The sequence below is a fragment of the Ochotona princeps genome, chromosome 21, assembly GCF_030435755.1.
Source record: "Ochotona princeps isolate mOchPri1 chromosome 21, mOchPri1.hap1, whole genome shotgun sequence".
Lineage (NCBI taxonomy): Eukaryota > Metazoa > Chordata > Mammalia > Lagomorpha > Ochotonidae > Ochotona > Ochotona princeps.
This window is the reverse complement of record NC_080852.1, coordinates 15291700-15313728: the sequence shown is the minus strand read 5'-3', so window position 1 is coordinate 15313728 and position 22029 is coordinate 15291700. Positions and strand designations below refer to the sequence as shown.

General features: G+C 47.5%; 1 protein-coding gene across 8 annotated transcripts in view; it reads left to right on the top strand.

Moving 5' to 3' along the window:
- The window catches only part of ATXN7 (ataxin 7), a 109798-nt gene extending 92534 nt beyond the window's left edge, over positions 1 to 17264 (top strand). For 5 of the 8 annotated variants that reach the window (XM_058678913.1, XM_058678909.1, XM_058678914.1 and 2 more), the window contains 6 exons: positions 5946 to 6211; positions 7978 to 8176; positions 8560 to 8681; positions 12996 to 13974; positions 14671 to 14781; positions 16420 to 17264. In XM_058678913.1, coding sequence (XP_058534896.1) covers positions 5946 to 6211; positions 7978 to 8176; positions 8560 to 8681; positions 12996 to 13974; positions 14671 to 14778 — 1674 coding nt within the window. In that variant the 3' untranslated portion in view covers positions 14779 to 14781; positions 16420 to 17264. The remainder of the gene's footprint in view (positions 1 to 5945; positions 6212 to 7977; positions 8177 to 8559; positions 8682 to 12995; positions 13975 to 14670; positions 14782 to 16419) is intronic. The other 3 variants (XM_058678912.1, XM_004581589.2, XM_058678911.1) reach the window with 2 other exon arrangements.
- Positions 17265 to 22029: the final 4765 nt, after the last annotated feature.

Here is a 22029-nt window from a genome sequence, read left to right as displayed (position 1 = left end):
CCTTCACATGGCCCCCACCCTCTTATGGCTGCTAGCGAACAGTGCACTCCTGTTTCCTGTGACTTGAGGCGTGATCTTGTACGGCAGATCTCTGGACCCCTTTGCCTAGCTGAACCTTTATGTTCATACCACCATTTCACTCACCAATTCTGGGAATTTGACTGGGTTTTTTTGGCAGTGTGTACGATGGCTCTCCAACAGTATCAGGGAAAACGTATTTTATTTTAAAAAGTATGCATGGTGGCCCGGCATGGCTCAGTGGCAAAAATCCTTACCTAACAAGTGCCGGGATCCCATGTGAGTGATGGTTTTGTGTCCTGGCTACTCCACTTCCCATCCAGCTCCCTGCCTGTGGCCTGGGAAAGCAGTCAAGGACGGCCCAAAGCCTTGGGACCCTGCCACCCGTGTGGGAGACCTAGAAGAAGCTCATGGCTCCAGGCTTTAGATCAGCTCAGCTCCAGCAACCATTGCAGCCATTTGGGAAGTGGAGCAGTGGATGGAAGATCTTTCTTTCTCTTTGCCTCTCTTATTCTCCATAAATCCCATCTGCCTTTTCAATAAAAGTAAATAAGTCTTTAATTTAGGAAAATACATGAATTTTGAAACTTTTTATCATATTAACTTGTTAAACATGTCTGACCAAGATCTAATTTGAAGTGCTGAGGACATAGAAGATATTAATTTAAAAAGCTACTATAAGGGTAACATAAATTCTGGTAAAATTAAAGAAGAACCAGCACTCAATTTACGGTGAAAAATGGGTGGAAGGAAGGCAAATTTATTAATGCTTTGCAAAAAAGTTTATGAAGGGCCTGGCGGCGTGGCCTAGTGGCTAAAGTCCTTGCCTTGAACGCTCCGGGATCCCATATGGGTTCCAGTTCTAATCCCGGCAGCTCCACTTCCCATCCAGCTCCCTGCTTGTGGCCTGGGAAAGCAGTCAAGGACAGTCCGATGCTTTGGGACCCTGCACCCGCGTGGGAGACCTGGAAGAGGTTCCTGGTTCCCGGCATCGGATCAGCACAGCGCCAGCCATTGCGCTCACTTGGGGAGTGAATCATTGGACGGAAGATCTTCTTCTCTCTCTCCTCTTCTCTGTATATCTGACTTTGTAATAAAATAAATAAATCTTAAAAGAGATGGCGGTGATGATGAAGCCCTGAGAGGCCAGCCATTGACACTGATTTTTGAGGGAAAAATCTTGCTATTCCGCTAATGGGAGAGGACTAGTTGTGAACAGCCACAACAGTAGCCAGTAGCATCTCGGTTGTTGCAGTTTACACAATTCTGGCTGGAAAATTGAAGTTGAGCAAACTTTCTGTTCAATGGATATCAAAAGCTGTTGCACCCGAAATAGCTTCAGACAAGAGAAGGGCTTTCAATGGATATGTTTAACAAGTGGCATCAAGATCCTGAAGCCTTTTTTTAAGGCATTGGAAAGAGAAATGGAACATGGCTTTGCTAGTATGATCCTAAAGACAATCTAATCGGAGGTGGAAGTGCTGCCGGCAGTGCAAGACTGGTGAAGAGAGGGCAGGGCAGTCATGTTTTGAACCACTTTTTTTACTTGATTTTCTGAAGTGTGAAGGAATGATAGCACCTGCTTACTGGCAGAGTGCATCGAAAAAGCTGAAGTTGAAGTGCAAAAACACACAGGAAAGCTTTCCCAGAGGGTTCTCCTCCAGCAGCTGACATTTCTGTTTCTGTCTTCAAACAACAGCAATTTCTTAAAAGATTTCATGAGAAATTAATCCTTTCTAATTAATTAATCCTTCTAATTAATGCTTTCGAGTCCTCATTTGCCTCCGTTTTTTTGTGGTTTTGTTTAGTTTGTTGTTCCCAAATCTCTAAGACCCATTTTCTTCAGTCAGGAGGTTACTTTGATATGATCAAAGTCCCAGGACCCTCTGTTCTTTGGAGTGGACTAAATGATTGATGACATCACTTTTTAAAGTGTCTGACAATTGATGGAATTCAAGTTGAAAAATAAAGTTTAAATGTTTTATTCCTTCTGCTGTATTTGCACAGGCTTATTGAAGGTCCCACATGTGAAGTGGAATCATGTAATATTTGTCCGCTATGACTAGCTTGGTTCTTGCAGCATCATAACTCAACACTTCTATATTGATGTGTAATTTCCAGTTTCCTTTTAAAAGTGGATGTATTTATTAACTTGAAAGACAAAGTTCCTGAGAAGATGATATAAGGAGAAAGAATGAATGAACAAATGTATATTTATCTGTCTTCCATTCTCTGGTTCGTCCCCCAGACATTCTCACCTCCCCACAGCCTGGGACTGTACCAGACAGAAGCCTGGAACCTGCAACTCCTCTCCACATGAGTGGCAGGGGCCTGCGTGCGTTTTCAGATGCATTATCAGGAAGCTGGGTTGGAAGGGGAGCACTGCTGGGACATGAGCCAGTGCTCATCAGTCTGGCCTCTAGTTTCCTTCTTTTTAGTCTGAGTAATATTCCATTGTGTGAACACTCCACATTTATTTTTATCCATTTGTCAGATTTCTTACTCTGAAGTGAGATTTTCAAAAAACTTTTTCTAGCCAAAAGGTGTGAGGAGCTTGACCAGCGTTCTGGTGCCTTTAAGGTTGGGTGAACTGATTTTTCTCCCATTGTGCTTTTCAAACAGTAGTTGCTCTCCTGGTGCTATTTAAGAGTGTCATTTTCTGTCTGGTGTGGAGCTGAGTTTGTTGTTGAGTTAATCTTTACTTCTAGCCCCAGCATGGGATTTACAGAGACACAGTGCCTGTTCAGGCCCGCCCTTTGTGAGAAGCCATGTTTGCCAGTCCTTCTCCCACTTGTCTTCCCTTTGACCTGAGTCTGTTAAGCTATGTGTGTAGGGCTAGACATGTCTGAGTGTCCTCCAGGTTCCCGCTGGGTGTGTTCCTGGCTGGGCATTTGCTGTGTTCACTTCCCTCACGCTCTGTGACCTGCCTGCCACCCTCCTTGGTCCCTCCTCCGTCCCTCCTCACTTAACTCCTCTGGTTGCCTTTCTGGCATCTTCTGTGCCTTCTGCAGAGAGATTTGTCACTCTGGTAGCTTATGTCCATTCAGTCATTGTAAGTCTTTGTTTCTCCTGAGCACAAGCTTTATTGCCCTCAGGACGATAGAGAACTTGGCAAATCAAAACATGCTTTGTGTCTATATTGGGCTTGCAATCTAGTGAAGGAGTTGAAGGGTTTATCCTATTCATAGTTAAATAAGTATACAGTTACCAGTGTTATGAAAGCCTATACTCAGGGAGGTTTGGCCAGGGAAGTGTTCTTTGCTATAGAAAAACCAAGCTGAAATACATTACTGTGAAACACATACCCTTGAAAGAGTGAGAATAGGCAAAGTGTGCACCTCAAAATATGAAAGCTATCTAGTGGCTGAAGAGGAGAGAAGAGGCACAGCAGCCCACAGGGGGACAGTGGTTGCCAGGGCCTTCCTTAGCAACCGTGGGTGCCCACAGACCGAGTCCCAGTCTGCGCACTGTGAGCCTTGGGCAACTCCCGAAGGGATTTGATGGTGGAGCATCATCCTGTTTCTATCTGGAATGTTCTTCAGAGTTCACTGGAAATTATGGTTCCTCTTTAGACTCCGCTTGTTTCACTTGATTTTATTGCGTTAGGTAGCAGGGGACTTTCAGAGATGAGAGATTAGTGAAGAATCAAGCAGATGCACCTGTGATGTTCTTGTTCTTTTTTTTTTTTTAAGATTTATTTTGATTGCAAAGTCAGATAGAGAGAGAGGAGGAGAGACTGAGATGGATGGGAGGGGTGTAGGGGGAGCTGCCGGGATTAGAACTGGCATCCATATGGGATCCCAGCGTCTTCAAGGCGAGGACTTTAGCCACCAGGCCACCGCGCCTGGCCCTTTTTTAAAAATTTTTTAAGATTTATTTAATTTTATTGAAAAGTCAGATATACAGAGAGTAGGAGAGACAGCAAGGAAGATCTTCCGTCCAATCGTTGACTCCCCAAGTGGCCGCAACAACTAGAACTTAGCCGATCCCAAGTCAGGAGCCTCTTCCGGGTCTCCCAGACAGGTGCAGCGTCCCAAGAATTTGGGTTGTCCTCCACTGCTTTCGCAGGGCTGCTGGAACATGAACCGGTGCCCATATGAGGTCCCGGCACGTGCAAGGCAAGGACTTTAGCTGCTAGGCTACTGCACCGGGACCTGTGATGTTCTTTCAGTATGTTTTAGAGGCCCTTTTTCAAAGAATAGCACCACTTTTATTTACATGAGAGGCAGAGCAAGAGCTCAGTCCAGTGATTGACTGTTTCATCTCTCACTTAGTTTCACTCTCTGCACTGGGACCAGGCTGGGCTGAAGCTGGGGACTCAGTCCAGGTCTCCGAATGAGCAACCAGAATGTGATCACTGGACGCATCTCTGCTGCCTTCCAGTGTCCATTAGCAGAACACTGGCTGAAGTCGGTAACCAGATTGGATATGAAATCCTAGCAGTGTTAGCATCTTGTACCTTAACTACTACATCAGATGCCCAGCCCATCACCCATTCATTATTTTATACCCATTTTCTTTAAAGCATTTGAATGGAAAGTGTTCTTGGAGGTGCTGCTACACCACTGAATTACACAACAATTCTTGTCCTCATCTAGTTAATTTTATTGTGACTATATTAAAGATAGCTGAGTAGAAATGTAAGAGGAAGCTAAGCACATGTTTGTGCCAGCCTAGATCTTGAGGACATAGACTTCAGTGTATTTAATAAGGTGAGTTGTGCTGCTAACTTTCAGATGAATGTTAGAAGCATGATTCCCTTTCGGTTCCTAAATTATATAGCAGACATGCTTCATAAATTCGTAGATCAGTGAATTCAAGTGTTATGTAGGGATCTAAGTGTACACTTCGTATCATTAGCTATGTAATAGAACATTGAAGGAAGAAGGAAGTGTGTAGATTATTTCACTTCTGTTAGTGGCTCCGCTGCTGTGTAAACTCATCCACTCGAGAGACTAGAATGTGCCCGCCATCAGCACACGGAGTGCCAACTCGACCCACAGGATCACTTCCCAGCCATTGGAGTTGTCTGCCAACAAGATGTGTCCATCTCTGACCAGCTTCAATTTGTACATTCAGCTTCTGCTAGAAATAATTCTGTCCTTTGAGCAGCCCTTGATTTTTAAAGTGGCAGTGAGTATCAAATGTGTTGAGTGTAGTTGTTTTCTTAAGATAGCGTTCTTCAGCCACAGGTTTATATGGATTCCCTGCCTAATGCGGTCACTGCCATAATTTGACCTTTCCTTGTTTCTGAAGTGCATTTCTTTCAGAAAGTAAAACATTTGCTGTCCTTCCTCTTTTTCTTGGTTGCCGTAGTGAGCCGTCTGCTTCTGCGGATTTGCTCTGCACTATGTCCCTAAGTGTCCCCAGGCCTGCTTTTCCTCAGTGCTCTCCAGTCAGCCTTGCCTGTAGCAATCTGTCTGCACGGTGCTGGGAGCCACACCGCTCTCTTTCCGCTGCAGGTGGGTGGGAGTAAAGAGATGTGGTTTGGCTTGGCTTTTACCCTCCAGTGATGTGCAGAGCACTTTCTGAAAAATGCTGTAAGGCACAATTGTTTCTGTCTTTTAAGTTCAGAATTGCAAATGACTGAAGGAGAGTTTGTGTAGCCACAGTAAGCAAACTATTGTGGCAGAAAAATGTGAGTCCCTGTCCTCTGCGTGTGCCTGTTGGCCACTCAGTCACATCCCAGGTGAGATAGTGTGCATTGCTTCCTGCTTCTGGTGCAGATTGCTCCACTGGAGGCTGGGTCTTCTCATCCAGCAAAGAGAGCAGCCTGCAGGACTTTTCCCTTGTCACAGGCCGAGCAGGCTTTGCGAGTGCTAATGTTATATCTTATCTTTTCCCTGGGGATGGTGTGATCATATGTATGACAGAGAAGAGTTAATCCTGCAATGCTTCAGTTTCTCTTTTTCTTTTTAAATCTGTAGACACATTCCTTAACGCAGCGGAGGGCTGTCCAGGGTAGAAGAAAACGATTCGATGTGTTATTAGCCGAGCACAAAAACAAAACCAGGGAAAAGGAATCGATTCGCCATCCGGACTCTCTGCAACCACCGCAGCCTCTCAGGGACCCGCATCCCGCCCCTCCCAGACCGTCGCAGGAGCCACACCAAAACCCTCACGCCGTGATTCCTTCCGAATCAAAGCCTTTCATAGCTAGTAAACCTAAACCTCACACCCCCAGTCTTCCAAGGTGAGCCACGCTTTTCGAGGCTAGGCCTGCAGACACTAAGGAAACCCTAGGTCAGTCGTGATCTTGAGAAACATGCATCAGGCTTATGGTAGAAAAGAAGTTTTGAATTGGCTTTACTAGGAGAAAAGCAAATAGTTGCTCTTCAACCCTAAGTTCCAACCAGGGTTTTCCCTATTGTAAGTGCAAGCAGCAGATAAAGCTGAGATTATCTGCTCTGTAGTTGCGTAGTGTCCGGGGTCTCTTGCTCTGCAGAGTGGAGCTGAAATTGGGTCCTGTGTGTGGGTTGGTGATTGGAGCATTGCTTACAGTTTGGTTAGCAGCTGCCCATTCAGTAGCCTTGCTTCATACAAAACACAGCAGGAAAAATTCTTGCTAAGAATGACCGTTCAGCCTGGGGGTGGTTTTTTTTACAGCCTTTGTTTATTAACGTGTTTGTCATTCATTCTTCAGGGAATTCAACTTGAGCATTTTTTTTTTAACTTGAGCATTTTTGTAATGTGAGCAGTAGGTCAGAGTGTTTTAATGAGAACATACCATACGCATACCTCAGAGGGATGGTGACGGGGAAATGTGTGTGCTTGTGCTTGGATTTGTAACCAAATCACAGTAAAGGCCATGGTACTGTTTCCAGAAGGAAAGGAAACCAAAGAGAGGCCTCAGTCATTGGTGACCAGGGGGGCTGCTTAGGGGTGTGCCGACCTTTTGTTGCCATTACTTGATGTTTTACCCTCAGGTGTTCAATCCTTGAAGTGGTTATGTAAGTGTAGAAGTGCCTCCCATGTGGAAACCCAGTTGTGGACTTAAACCTGTCAGCATGAGCTGGGTGCTTCCCTGGCAGTGTGCTGGGGTGCAATCTGAGTCCTCCCACTTCCCATTGTGACCAGGCCCCAGCCAAAGACCCCTTAGCTGTCCTTTTCTTGGATATCTTTTCAGTGGAGGAAAATTTTTAAAAATTATTTATTTTGAAGGCGTTAGACTGATCTTACATCTGCTGGCTCATTCCCAGATGGCCATGCCCTGGAATGGGCAGGCTGGAGGCAGGAGCTTCCTTCCACAATTCTCACATTGGTGACAGAGGCCTAAGTATTTGGGCATCTTCTGCTGTCTTACTCAGGCCACTAGTCGGGATGGTGGATTGGAAATGGAGCAGCTGGTTCTCAAACCAGTGTCCATATGGGATGCCAGCATATGAGCAGCAGCGTTACATACTGTGCCACAGTGCCGGCCCCCTCTGAAGTTCCTTGATCTGTGCAAAAGGAAGCTTAATTTCTAATCCCCTGGGACACCAAAGAAACAGAAGCCATTTATTCCTATTGATGAATAACAGGCTTCTGGCTAGTTGTGTACCATAGTACCTGCCACATCTGCTCTTAGGTTAGCTTAGAGAACATTGCCAGTCTCTTACTGCCTTGTGAGTGAAGTCTAGTGGAATTCTGAAGAATGACCAAGAAGGAATTTGCTGAAACTCCAAAAGTATTTCCTTTTCCGTGGAGGAGAAGGGAGGAGACCTGAGTCACCTACAAGACTATGCAAAGGAGGACTAGTTATAAGTTAGTGTTGGTTCATGGTGTGCGGCAAGCAGCTTCATTTAGCAGCGTGGCCTTCAGGAGGCCACGAACGACTATCAGTGTCTGTGCTCCCTGGGTACCAGGGTGGACCACGGGCCTTCTCTTGGTGGTGTTTTGGGGTTCATTATTGTACCTATTTTAGGCGGCTGATTGCTCAGTCATGTGACCTAATCAGCGCTGCACTTTCTGCTCCCCAAGGCCTCCAGGCTGCCCTGCTCAGCAAGGTGGGAGTGCCCCCGTTGACCCCCCTCCAGTCCTTGAGTCTCCACACCCTCCCCTGCCTGCCACTGAGCCAGCTTCTCGGTTATCCAGTGAGGAGGGTGAAGGCGATGACAAAGAAGAGTCTGTTGAGAAACTGGACTGTCACTATTCAGGTCATCATCCTCAGCCAGCCTCTGTGAGTTTCACATCAGCCCCACGCCTTTCTCTCCCTTACACCATGGCCAGGACCATGGCCTACCCACTGGGGGAACACGTCCAGCCCCACACCTTTCTCTCCCTTACACTGTGGCCAGAACCGTGGCCTGCCCACTGGGGGGAACATGGTCTAGGTGTGAGCACAGAGTGTCCCAGAGCTGGCAGGCACTCCATCCAGGGGATGACTTGTGCCTTTTCCTTGTCCCTCACAGAACATGGGTTGGCCTTGTCACTGTCATGGCCTGTAGTCTTCAGTGTCACTGTGTGTCTCCTGTTTAGCACCAGTTTTGAATGGGAACCATCCCCACGGGGGCGGGGAGTGGCAGATCTGGCATGTATGTGTGACTGTGTTCTCCATTTCAGTTTTGCACATTTGGGAGCCGGCAGATTGGAAGAGGTTATTACGTGTTTGACTCCAGGTGGAACCGACTTCGCTGCGCCCTCAACCTCATGGTGGAGAAGCATCTGAATGCGCAGCTGTGGAGGTGAGTGTGTCAGTGTCGGGGGAGAATGCACTGCTCCGTGTGCTCCAGGCTTGGTGTTAGAAGATGGGCTTCTCGTGCTGGTAATTGATCCTTCATAACCTCCCAGCCCACCAGCAGTTACCTCTGAGGGTACTTTAAAATCTGCAGGAACCAAATGACATGGAAGCTTATTTCATGCAAGGTATTTTGAAATCCATGTATAGTTTGTTCGTAATATGCTTTGTCTACAGCTTTTGGGGGTTCTTGTGTTGTTCTGAGTGCTGGGGATTCTGGCTTATGGGTCCCACATGTACGGCTTTCAACAGTCTCCTTGGGAGTGGAGGGAAACAAACACCAGTTAGCAGGACTAAGGCGATTCCAGCTTCTGTGAGACCGGCTGTGGAAGCTCTGATCATCTCTTGTGACTGCGGAGAGCTTATTGTGATGGCGGAGCACTTTGCAAATATGGCTAATTTTCTTATCTCTGTGTCAGATGACCAGAATATTACTGTGTCTTACAGATAATGGAACAGGTCCAAGGCCATGAGCAAGTTAGTGGGAGAGCCAGGGCTTGGATGTGGCAGTCTGTTTCCAAATAAAGAACTGATACAGGAGGCCAGCAGGCCTGAGAGCTTGAGGGGATGCCCTGTGCAGAGGTAACCCAGGAAGGAGCCATGTGGGTGAAGGCTGAGGAGCAGCCCCTGGGGCAGAAGGCCAGGGGCTTCCAGCCTGGTGAAGGCCTTGAGTCAGAGGAAATGACAGCTGAATCAAACAACACAGAGAGATGTGTGTGAGGTGGTTGCAAGTGCCAGAGGACCCCGCGAGTGCATCTCAGTTCGGTGGGCAGTGACTGGAGAATTCAGGGAGGGGAGCCTGGTCTCGTGAAGTTGTCCCAACTGGCCTAACGGGTGCTGCTGTTCGTCTTGTGGGGACTGCAGTGGAAGAAAGGTTCCATGGCCAGGAGACTTTAATTGAACCTTTCCTGAAATAAAGTAGTTTCTGTTACTATAGGACTTGTTAGAGCTCTTAGTGGACTCTGTGCTTTGTAACTGTTGTGTGTCATTTGGGGCATCTGATTTTCACTTGGGGACCTTCATGTAGGGGAGCCTCTGGAGGAGCTATGGTGGGTGGATGTATGTTGATGAGCCTCGGGCTTTGCTGAACGAGACAGTCCAGGAATCCCCGCATCATCCTGGATCCTGCACTTTGTTCATCACCGCCCAGCGCTTCCTTCAATACACTCTACCAGTGCATCCGTATGATTCATGCCTTGCTTTCTTAATCAAGTCAGAGGCGCTGGGCCTGAGTGGCCCTGAAGAGCATTTAACCCAAGGAGCCATTGTCATGGACGAGAGCGTGTTCACTGATTAATTCACCTGGACTTGCAGGTGCAGAGACGTCTGCTTCCCTAGGTCACGTTTACGTGACTGGATTTTACTGGCTAGGAGGTGGTTCTTCCTGTTCCTGAGGCCAGAGATAAAATCAGGGGCGTAGTCCCCGGGATGTGCTGCTGCTTTCTTCACACTCCGCAGTGGTACTTGGAGAGTTCGGGTGAGCTACTGAGGTACGCGTTCAGTGCTTGGTGAGTGTAGAAGTGTCCTCAGTGTGTTTTTCCACACTATATTGATAAGCGGTTTATGGCCAACAGTTTGGGCAGAGATGGTTTGGTTCCAGGTGGCTTGTGTGTGCTGTGAACTTGAGAGGTCGACAGCACCATCTGGCATTTCTCCACGCTGTGCAAGCACTGACTGCCTTATCACTGGCTCCCGGGGAGAACACCAAGCCTTTCCATGAACATGACCTTTGGTTTCAGGAAAGCCAACACAGCTGTGCAGACGTGTTGCTCCTTGGTGATCTGGCATTCTGGCTTGAGGGGGATGGGAGCCTGCCCTGGGGCTTGAGAATGCTGTCAGCTGATGCACACAGGCCCCGAGGCAGGGCCAGACTGCTCAGGACCTATTTCAGGCACTTGAGGAAACTTGCTCCATGGTCCAGACCCTGTCCTGTGCGCTTAGCCACTGTTAACCGCTTCCCCCGGGAAGGGTCCCTGTTCATCCAGCACTGTTTCTGGCCCCGAGCTTCAGTTTTTAGTGTGGTAGATTTCGAGGTAAAGTGGAAGAGGATCTGATGGGAGCTAGGTCAGTGTTGGTGTGTGGAGTCCCTGGGCTGAGGTGATGTCAGCAGGTGCTTCCTCTGGGGGCTGTGGCCCAGGAGGCCAGTCCCAGCCCCTGGGGTTTCTGGAACCTGCCTACTTACCCTCTGTTGATTTGGGTCTGTTATTGGCACACCCCTGAAGAAGGGACTGGGATGGGTAGGAAGTTTTTTTCTTCTTTCCCTTGGCTTAGAAAAAGAACAGTGAATAGAAGGCTTACAGTGAAGAGAATGCCACTCCTAGCTCCTGTTTACCTGCCTGCCCACCCAGCCGCCACAGATGGCACCATTTTCCTTAGTTGTGAATGTTCGGTCTGTACAAACACGAGGCAGTGTAGCTGCATGTTCTGAGCTCACCTACTAGTTACACAGAACGCCATGAATTACGTAGAGTTTCAGAGGTAGTCATTGTTCTACTGTCCCTGGTGCACAGAGCCTTCTCCCCAGAGTGCAGAAAGACAGCCTGGGCCTAACGCAGCGTCCTTGGCCACCTGGTGGCCACAGGAGGCCAGTGCACCCACCGAACTGTCTGGACTGATTTATTTAGAGCAGGGCTCCCAGAGGAGTGAACCAGTGCCCACAGATCCCCCCCCCCCCGGGGTCTTGTTCAGATAAAGCTTCTGATGAAGTCAGACTGGGGTGGGGCCCAGGAATTCAGCATTTCCCACCAACTTGGCAGGTCATGTCGGCGCTTGTCCTTCCTGCAAGTTGTGTTAGCATAGAGTCCAGCTCCACACTTACGTCGGCGTCAGTCTCCTGCAGAGACAGGATAGCCAGTGTCTGCCCCGTCCCTCCAGAGCCTCTGGTGGACCTGTGTGGGTGTGGCTTAAGCTTCTCAGGCAGTTTTGAGAAGGCCCAGAGTTGCATAATCACAAAAGGGTTTTAGAGCAGGTGCAGGGGTTTCTAGGCACTGATAACTTTTCTTAACATACTGTCCTTCAAAAACAAAAATCGGCAAAGGAACTGGTGCTGTGGCTTGTCAGGCTAATCCTCTGCCTATTGTGCTGGCATCTCCTCAGTACCTGTACGTGTCCCAGCTGCTCCACTTCCAATCCTGCTCCCTGCTTGTGGCTTCGGAAAGCACAGGATGGCGGCTCAGGTCCTTGGGGCCCTGCATCAATGTGGGAGATGTGGAAGAAGCTCCTGGCTTCAGATCAGTTCAGCTCTGACCTTTGTGGCCATTTGGGGAGTGAGTCAGTGGAAGGAAGATCTGTGTGTGTGTGTGTGTGTGTGTGTGTGTGTGTGTGTGTCTCCGTCTCTGTCTCTCTCTCTTTGCGTCTTTCCAATGAAAATAAGTGGGTATTAAAGGTGTGGGGGGGAAGCTTCTGCAAAGCAAGCTGGCAGCATGCTAAGCCCCAGCTGGGATCACACCTGGCTGAGCCCTGCATACCACCTTGTGCAAGGCAGTCTCAGTACTTGATTTCCAGGAAGGATGCTTCCTGTTTTATCATTTTCAGTTTTAATGCTGCTGTAAGAGTTTCTGAAACATTTAACAATCAGAGCTGAGGGGTAAGGGGTTAGCCCAGCGGTTGAGACACTGGTCGCGTGTGTCAGTGCCCAGGTGTGTGTCGTGGCTCTGCTCCTGGGTCTAACCTCCTGCAGATGTGTCCCCAGAGAGGCAGCAGGGGAGGGGTTCCTGCTGCTCCCCCCACAGGGTTCCTGGCTTCTGGAGAGTGAATCTGCTTTTGTACTCCCTGAGAGTTCATTGAGAGCCATTGTATATAGCAGGCACTGTGCTGGGTGCTGGGATTACAATGGCAAGTCAACTGGGGTTGTTGCTTAGTCTCAAAGAGTGTAGATTAGCCTAGAGTGAGTCTGGCAAGGGGCGGGTCAGGGGGAGGGCCACACAGACCTGCTGAGAACACACTTATGTGCATGAGCAGGCGGAGTGGTCCCAGCGAAGACACGTCGTAACCTTGCACCTCGGCATTGTCTCAGCATGTGAGGGAGATTGGTGCCTGTGCTGAGGGAGGTGATGGCGTCGAGCTGCGGCGGGAGTGGGCGCTGCCTGCCCTTCCTGCCAGAGTCCAGTGAAGGCTCAGTGGAACTGGGAGCAGAGAAGTGATGGCCTTGGCTTTGTATTGGGCAGCCATCAGCTGGTCAGGGAGCTGTCTCCCCTCAGCAGAGTTTTGTACGAATGGCCTGTGTTGAATGCTATGTTCTGCTTTTTTTTTTTTTTTCCAGGAAAATTCCACCAGTGCCCAACAGTACCACATCACCCATCTCCACACGTGTTCCTCACCGGACAAATTCTGTGCCGACGTCCCAGGGCGGAGTCAGCTATCTTACAGCAGCCACCGTCTCTACATCCCCAGTTCTTGTCTCGTCCACCTGCATCTCCCCCAGCGGCAAATCGGTACCGGCCCATGGAACCACCCTGAACGCGCAGCCTGCCACCTCGGGAGCCGTGGATCCCGTGGCGTGCAGCATGCAGTCCAGACAGGTGTCGTCATCATCTTCGTCCCCTGCCACACCCTCTGGCCTGTCCTCAGTCCCTTCCTCCCCCATGTCCAGGAAACCTCAGAAGTTGAAATCCAGCAAGTCTTTAAGACCCAAGGAGTCTTCTGGTAACAGCACTAACTGTCACAATGCCAGTAGTAGTAGTACCAGTGGCGGCTCAGGAAAGAAACGCAAAAACATTGCCCCTCTGTTAGTTCACCCCTCCTCCTCCACCTCCTCCTCTTCTTCTCATTCCATGGAGTCTTTTAGGAAAAACTGTGTGGCTCACCCTGGGCCTACGTACCCTTCCACGGTGATGTCTTCTCATAGCAGTGGCCTCAACTGTGTGACAAATAAAGCCAACTCAGTGAGCGTCCGGCACGACCAGTCAGGGAGGGGGCCCCCAGGTGGGAGCTCTGCCGAATCTATCAAGAGGATGAGTGTGATGGTGAACAGCGGGGATTCCACTCTTTCTCTTGGTCCATTCGTTCACCAGTCCAGCGAACTGCCCGTCAACTCCCATGGCGGTTTCCCACACTCACACACTCCTCTAGACAAGCTCATAGGAAAGAAGAGAAAGTGCTCCCCCGGCTCCAGCAGCGTCAGCAACAGCAGCAAGCCCACAAAGGTTGCCAAACTGCCAGGCGTGAACAACGTCCACATGAAACACACAGGCAGCATCCCAGGGGCGCAAGGCCTGACGAACAGTTCCCTTCTGCATCAGGTAGGAGGCGGACTCTGAGCCCCGGGGGAGGCCGTGCTTCCTCTCCCTTGGGGTCCTCTGCTGGGTCAGACAGCTCTCACGGGCTCGGTTGCTTTGTCTGGAACTGACGCACAGCGTCCTACTGTGTTGAGAAAAGGAAGCACTCCTAGGCACGTGAAAGTAGCTGGGGGCTGGTCTCCATCAGGGTCTCCGAGGGCTTGGAGGATGCCCTGGGAAAGGAGGCTGCTCCCGCAGTTAGCATGCAAGGGTGAGGAACACACGTGTCCTGTGAGCCCAGTCAGGACCACAGGGGAGGCCGTTCCGCAGCCCACATGGTGCTGCCTCTGTGCTGCTGAGGGGGGAGGCAAGTGGTGTGTTCCCGCGGCAGTGGGTTTCCAGAGCAGTGCTCTGCAGAAAGCTCTGGAAAGAGATGATGTTCTGATTCAAAGTAGTTTTTCCCCTTGAAAAACTGTAGATGTGCAGTTAAATCTCAGAGTTTCTCCTCACTGCTCACGAGGTAGTCAGGTAACCAGGATTCAGTGTGGGCTCAGCAGAGTACAGTTCCATTGCAAGTTAAATGTCTGAAGTCTGAATGTGGTCGTAGTGGAGCAGTGGCTAGGTGCGTGTTGATGGGTGGCTGACTGCCCTGATCTGCTGTGTGGGGTCTCGCCTGCTGCCTTCTCCACAGTTCCTGTTTCCTGACCTCCTTGCCTTTAGCTTGGCTCTGCCTTCAGCTCGTCTCTCACCATCTCCTTCATCAGGACCTCTCCTCACTCTGCTTGTGAACAGGAATGCCAGCAGCATCTCCCCAGAGCCCCGATTTAAAATGTGAGGCTTTTTTTTTTTTTTTTTCTTTTTTGGTGGTTGTTTTCCCCGTCCTTGCTCATCTATACAACTTGCCTCAAATGCCCAGTTAGGACTTCTTAGGAACTACCTAGAAAGTTCTCACTGTGACATGGCTTCCCTCAGTCAGTTTATACTCCACGCCCTAGGGATGCAGGGAAGGGGGTTCTCCAGGATTACAGGTAGCTACTCAGCTTGCAAACTACTGGGTTGTTGTCTGACTCTTTGAGCAGGATTTGCTGCAGCCAGAAGAGTTGGGTTTTAATTTCTTGGTCGGTGTCTGCTCCTTAGAGTGAGTAAATGGACACACTCATGCTCTTGAAACCCCACTGGTTTGCTTTCCTGAGTACTGGTACTGTACTGTGCATCTCACGTTTGCGCTAGGGAGCCTGCTGTCTGCTCATCGCGGGCATGTACCCCTTGGCAGTCCACAGGGTGGACAGAGACTAGGGAAGACACAGTACCAAGTAGCAGTGCCCTTGGTACAATGGGCTCCGGGCACCCAACTGCATGGAGCAGCTGCTTGCAGACACTCGGTAGCAGTTTTAAAGAAAACCTGTAGATTGGGGCTTGCTTATGGAATTTGGTCATTTTAAGATATATATGGAAATGTAGATTGTGAAACTGCAATGGTTTTTAGCTACTTCTGCATGAAAATAAATTTAGCTTATGTCTTTCCACATACTTTTTGAAGTCCCTCATATTCAATATATACATATGTTGATAGATGCAGATGTGTAAACGTTTCTAGCATTTGATGTAGACTGTGTGTCTCTGCACCGTGTGGGGCTCCTGACCTGCCTGCTTGCCACCTCTGATTTCTGCTGTCTTGTCATTGCTTTGGGTTCTCTTCCCAAGCTGAGGTTTCAACTGAAGTTTGTACTTGAGAAAGCTTTACCCAGTGCCCTGGAGGACTTAGTGTGCTCTACAGGCTCTAGGCGAGGCCCAGGAAAGAGATCAGATGGTCAGTGAACCCAAAGAAATGATACAGAGCGTCTTAAAAGTTCTCTGTCTGCAGGAGGGTCCTGTACAGTTCTTCTCAGCCTCTGAGGGAATGTGGAAGAATGCTGTTCTGGGGAAAGTAGGGACATGCACACTTGTAGGTTGTGGAGCAGACTTGAGAACAGATAGCTGAGCTGTTTGAACATCTGAGGAAGGAGCTGTGCAGGGAGACCAAGGACTTGGGGCTAGGCTGAAGAGTCTGCTATGCACCCTTAGAATAGGCCCCTCCCTGGGCTCTGCGTGCAGTGACATCTCGCACACCTGTGTGCCCTCTCCCACTTGAACTTTTCTCAGTTAATATTTGAAATAGTTAAGGCCACAAAGCTCATAAGTACGGATCAGGATCAAACTTGAGGGCCTTTTCTCAGCTAGACACAGGCCTGCATCTCCGTTGACCAGTCCTCACAGCCAGTCTCTAGAATGACTGTGTCCCAGAGCCGGCAAGGTTTTTGGAGGCTTGGGCTGAGTTCTGCAGCTCCTGCTGCTGCTGGGATGGTCCTGTGACACAGAGTTGAGTGGTGGGTATGTAGCTCTTGGAATGGTCGTTTGGAAGCAGGGGAGAGCAGTGTACGACGGATTACTTACCTCCTCCTTGTCTCCCCACCCCTTCTTTTTTAAAAGCCAAAGGCACGACCCTGACAACTGACAGTGTCACTGGGAGGACTAATCCGGACCCTTTTGAGGACAAGTTACACCTTCACTCAGCACTCTGGACTCCACGATGCCTTGAGTCTGTTTGCCCAGCCTCCCGTGGGCCTCAAGGGTAGCAGCCTGTCGGGCTGGCGTTTTCATGAGGATTTCCCTGAAGCTATGTCTGTAGCAGTGAGTACTCACAAGGACACTGGATCAGGTTCAGCCACCGAATTGCTAATGTCAGTGTTAAAGTGGTCTGGACTGCTTGCTACCAATCTGTGAGAGTTTTTGTTCTTGCTTTGTTTTTTAACTTATCATGGAGCCACTCTTTGATTGGCCAGGCAGAAGAATGTTTTGGCAAGAGCGTTACTGTAGACTTTCCTCTCTTCCCTTTCCTGCCAGGGTTTTTGTTTGTTTGTCTGTTTTTGTTTTTGTTTTGGTTTTGGTTTGGTTTTTGTTGTTGTTGTTGTTACTATTTGTTTTACATACTGTCTTGTGTAGGTCACTCCCTCTCCAGCAGTCAGGCTTCTTCCCAAGGGACTGGAGACCTCCCAGAAGATAGCAAACTGCAGAGCAACCCTCCAGCAAAGGGAACTTGGCTTTAGATTTCCATAACGATGTTCTAGGAGTGGAATATGGACATTAGTGCCAGGCACCGTGATGAAAATAGCCTAGCGTCTCACGCGGAATCCGGCATAGATTTTCCGAAGTTGTGGACTTAAAAATAAGTTGAAGCCATTGTTGACCAGACAGCAAGTATACACCATTTTAGAGGCTTACTTTTCATAGAACAAGAGCATTTCTGTGTGATTTCAACAAAACAAAAACAAAAATTGGAAAGCCAAATCAGGGTGGGTGGGTTGTTGGGAAAGGTAAAATTCCAAAGATGGAATTTTCTTATCCTGTAAGTTCTGGTGTTCAACAGTATGTCAGATTGGGTTGGTTGTCCTACTCAGTCTGCTTTTTAAAAATTGCCTTTTAAAATGAAATGATAAGGATGGACTTGTCCAGTGTTTGCAAGGCTCTCTCCACGTTCCCATTTCCCTCTGTGGATGCTGTCCGGGATGAGGTGTCACCCGTGCTTGTAGCCTGCGTGTCATGCCACGTGTGTCCACACCTCCGCCACCCTGGGCCCCTGTGGATGCTTGCTTGGGCAGTTGGGGTGGGTGGGAGCAAAGCACTGAGGGCAGGGGTTGGAGAATGTGTGTGTGGGCCTCTGTGGAGGTTCCCTGTGGTGTGTGTTTAGTATCCCCTTGATATCCATCCTTCCTTTCTTGGGGTTAATGCCAGCCATGTTCCTGAGAGAGTTCTGGAATCCTCTAGGATGTTTTATTCTAATATCCTGCCCCAAAAGAAAGAGCTTAGTATGTTCAAACAGCACTGCTTGAGAAGGTGTCATTGGCTTTGGAGGGTGTGCTGGGACCTTTTTACATGTGATGCTACCATCCCCGCACATGAAGCAAGAACCAAACACTTTGGCTCAGAACACACAAAGCTGCCAAACACAGGGTAAAGTTCTGAGGCCCGGCTCATTGCCCTGGCCAGGACCCAGACAGAGCCAGTGAGTGCGTGCGTCCTTTTTCCCATATGATTCCTGGGTTACAAACTTCAGTTTCAGGGAATTTCAAGTTAACAACAGGTAAAATGAATAAATACTACGTTACCAGCCTAATAATGTGAATTGCTATGGGATTATTATTGTTATGTAAGAAAACAAAAAAACTTTATGCAGATACTTTAGCTATAAATTGATGTAAAATAACTGATTTTTTTTTAAAGGAAGGGGAGAACAGTATCCTGTTCACTTATTATGCAATCAATCAGTAAATGTTTTTAAAATGATACAAATAGGAAAGTTTAGTAAGCAGAGAACATGGATGGAACAGTTAGGAAAATCAGCCTGCTGGTCCAGTCCTGGTTGGGTAGGAGAGAGGGGAGGTCAAGAGGAAATCAGAACGTACCTGGGTGATTCCTTGGTGACAAGTGCAATGGGGTGTGGGTAGAATTTATTTTCAGAGCCAAGGGGACTTGATGGTTAAAAAGTTGCTTTTAGCGATGGATTTTATAAACAGATCATGTTGTTCCGAAAGATGTGAATAGGATCCACAATAGCAAGTTGATTCAGAATAATGTAGATATTTAGATTAGTGAGTGATGATCATTTAATTTCTAAGACTTAAGGTTTTAATTGAATTTCATTATGTCTCCCGGTAACATACCGAGCATCGGGATTAGGAAATTAGCCATTTTGGATTCTGCCTGCCACAAACAGACATATTCTAAACAGTGCTATTAAATTTTAGACTGTTGAAATATTTTATTTTCTCCTACAACTTTTTATTATGATGAACAGTTAAGACCATTTAAAACACAGGAGTACACGTATTTTTTGAATTAAATTAACTTGCAAAAACCAAATTTGCAGTGGTTGGGATGTTTCTAGACAGACTTTGGTATCAATTAAAACCAAGATAATTTTTATATCCTTTCCAATAGAATTTCATGACAACTTCTGCAGTTTTCTTAACCTACAAAAAAAAAAGTGCTGCAATGATGAACAAAGAATTATACAAAACCTACTTTTGTATCTTTATTTTGGAATTTCTTGTTCTATTATAAATACGGAAGTATCCCTATTTCAGAAGACATATTTTGTTAAAAATGAATTGTACATATTTAAATATGTATTTTTGCACAGGTCTTTTTTTCTGATATCCTGTTTTGGTACAATTGAGATCATCTAGTATTTATTTATTAATTAATAAAAGTAAATACCTTTTTATAATTTGAAGTGGTTCACTGCCAAGCCAATAGTTCTAGAACCTGCCTCCTTTGCAGTTGAAGGGATGCCTCTGTGCTGTGGAAGTATCTGTCCCTTTTCGCGTCTCGGGAGTGGATTCATCCAGATGAAGTGGGCATTGCGTCTCCCTGGTTTCCTGATTTCCCAATAGACTACATGTAACTAAGTGACACACTGCTTTTCTTTTTGTGTTTTATGTGCGAGTGTGTGTGTGCACGCCTGGGTGTGTGTGCATGTGCCCGTGTGCACCGAGCACATGCGTGTGAGTATGCGATGTGGTTTTAAACTAATGGAAAAAACTGAAAGTGCCTGAACCTAGTTTTAAGCTTGGACAGATACTCTTTAAAAAGACTTGAATGTTCAGTTGAACTTTTGGAGTTTGCTTTTTCCACCTAAATATTGTTTCTAGACTTTTAAGGGAAGAGTTGAAAACCACCAATGCTGGTAATTTTCTAAGGCATTTTAAAATCAAGACCTTTTGGGTCACAGTAATTGAGCTGTTGACAGATTGCCCAGTGGCACCAAGGGTTACAAATCTTTGTGTCTGCCAGCAACTTATATGATGTGTCTGTTTTGTTACTCACGCATGAAATAGTTTAAAATTAAATATTTAAAATATTTTATATTCCAAAAATGTAATGCAAAGAAGTACCTCTGAGAACAATGAAAAAAAAAGTGTGATTTGAAAAACGTTGACTTACAAAGGCAGCTGTCTTCCTGCAAGAGTTTTGTTGCCAAGGAATTTCTTAACGTCTCTCATTGTGTCCTGGGTGGAGAACATGGTGGGCTTTGGAAACTGATGGTAGAAGTTTTTGTTTGCTGTTTGACAGAAAATAATCATTTTTACATTTTGTGCAAAACATTTTGTTTTCAGATCATTTAAATGAGCACTACATACTGTCTGTGAATGTAGGGCCTGGACAGCATTCTGCTACATTTTTTTGAGCTTGGTTGTAAAAGCAATCTCCTGTGTTAAAATGTGTGAGTAGTTTGATGATTTGTACACCTAATCAAGAGCATCTCAGCTGGACTTGTGTTGGCTGCTGTATAGAACAAGAACAAATGTCAAGGGATAGAAAATTACTTTGGATATTTAAAAGAGAAGAAATATATAGTCTATTTGTTTTGTAACAAGTTTCTGTAAATAAAATAATTTATACTATTTATAAGAAAAAGTTGTGCTTTGCTTTATGAGAAATTAGTTTGTGGAACAACATGTTACTAAACAGGCAATAAAATTAGGACTTCTCAATAAATAAGGTTGGCTGCATGAACTATGTGACATGTTTCTGCCTCACGATCCTGAACCGACCAGCCTTCCTCACTGGCTTCAGACTGCCTTGGGAGGGACCTTCACTGCAGCCTCCCAGCCAAGCAGGGGAAGATCGCCGTTCCGGGCGGGAAGCCCGACCCTGGGTGCCTCAGTGGCCGAGTCAACAGTGAGCGCTGCTGTGTTCTGGCTCCGCAGGTTGGTGAGGGAGACTGCGGGGAGGTGACAGCGGAGGAACAGCCCCTTCTTGTACTTGCTTATGTCTAAGTTGGATGGCGTGTGGTCAGCTTGGTTAGAGGGAAAGGTTTTAATCCCGAGCTCGTCTACTCTGTCTCTGGCTTACACATACGTCCCATACTGGAAAGGCCAGCCACATTTCAGTCATACTCAGAGTGTAATAAAATCTCATGTTTCCAAGGATGGCCAGTTTTGCTGTTTGCTAGTAAATTGTTCTGATAAATTCATGAAAATCTGGTTCGAAGTGAAGGAGCAAGTGCTTTGTGTGTTGGGACACGGATGTCAGGTGATGGGCGCAAGTGTAAGCAGCATCCTGTGAGCAGTGCCCCCAGCTTGGCTGGCCTCTCGCCCCCAGGGAAAGGCTCCCTGCTCACTGTCCCAGCGTAGTGACACAGTCCCTGACAGGTCACCTGGCTCTGGAGAGCGAGACTAGCTCAAGGAAGGGGGCTGGATGTGGGCGAACAGGATTGCTCCCAGCAGAAGGGCCAAGGGGAAGTCATTCTAGGGTGCCAGGTGGAGGACGGGGGAGCCCTATTTTCAGCCAAGGGCTGCTTGAATATTTACAAGTTATTTGGGTGCCCTACAAGATTAACCGTTATAAAGTAGCCTAAACTAACGAATTTTGAGTCCTGCCTGCAGTTGCCTGAAGTGGCAGAATCAGACCACATTTCACAGGTTTTATGTGGCCTGTGAGCCACAGGTTCCCCACCACTGTCCTACACAGAGAACATGAACAAGGGACACACGGGTGTCAAGAAATGGACAGGAGGGCTATGTGCAGCTTCCTGAATAGGAGGAGCAATTCACCTTGCATAAAGAAGTTGGTGTTGGTTTATCCAGGACCTTGAGTTTTATGGAACCTGGAGACTGGAAAATCACAGGTACACAGAAGTGTTTTTCTTGGATCTTCACTCTTTTGCCTCAAAACATTTGCTTTCACTCCCCTTTGTCTAATCCTCATCCAGAAAGCTGTCTCTAAATCAAGCCCCAGGCCCTTGCCCTTCTGCTTTTTCTCTTGTTCCTTTTGTCCCTATTGCTGGTGGCAGTAAAGGAACCCAGCCATAATTTGTGGCACTTGTTAGACTCATGTCCCACAGCCAAAGCTTTTGGTCCAAAGTTGGTCCCTTAGGGGTGGGCGGGGTGTGAGACTGTCAGCGAAAGGAAACATTTTTAAGGGAAAGGGTAGAACCCAGCACTTAAAATTATGATCTCCATCCCATAGGCCCCTCCAGTAATAAGTGCAGATAACAACAGGATGGCCAGCTGAGACCGGCGGAATGAAAACGTGATG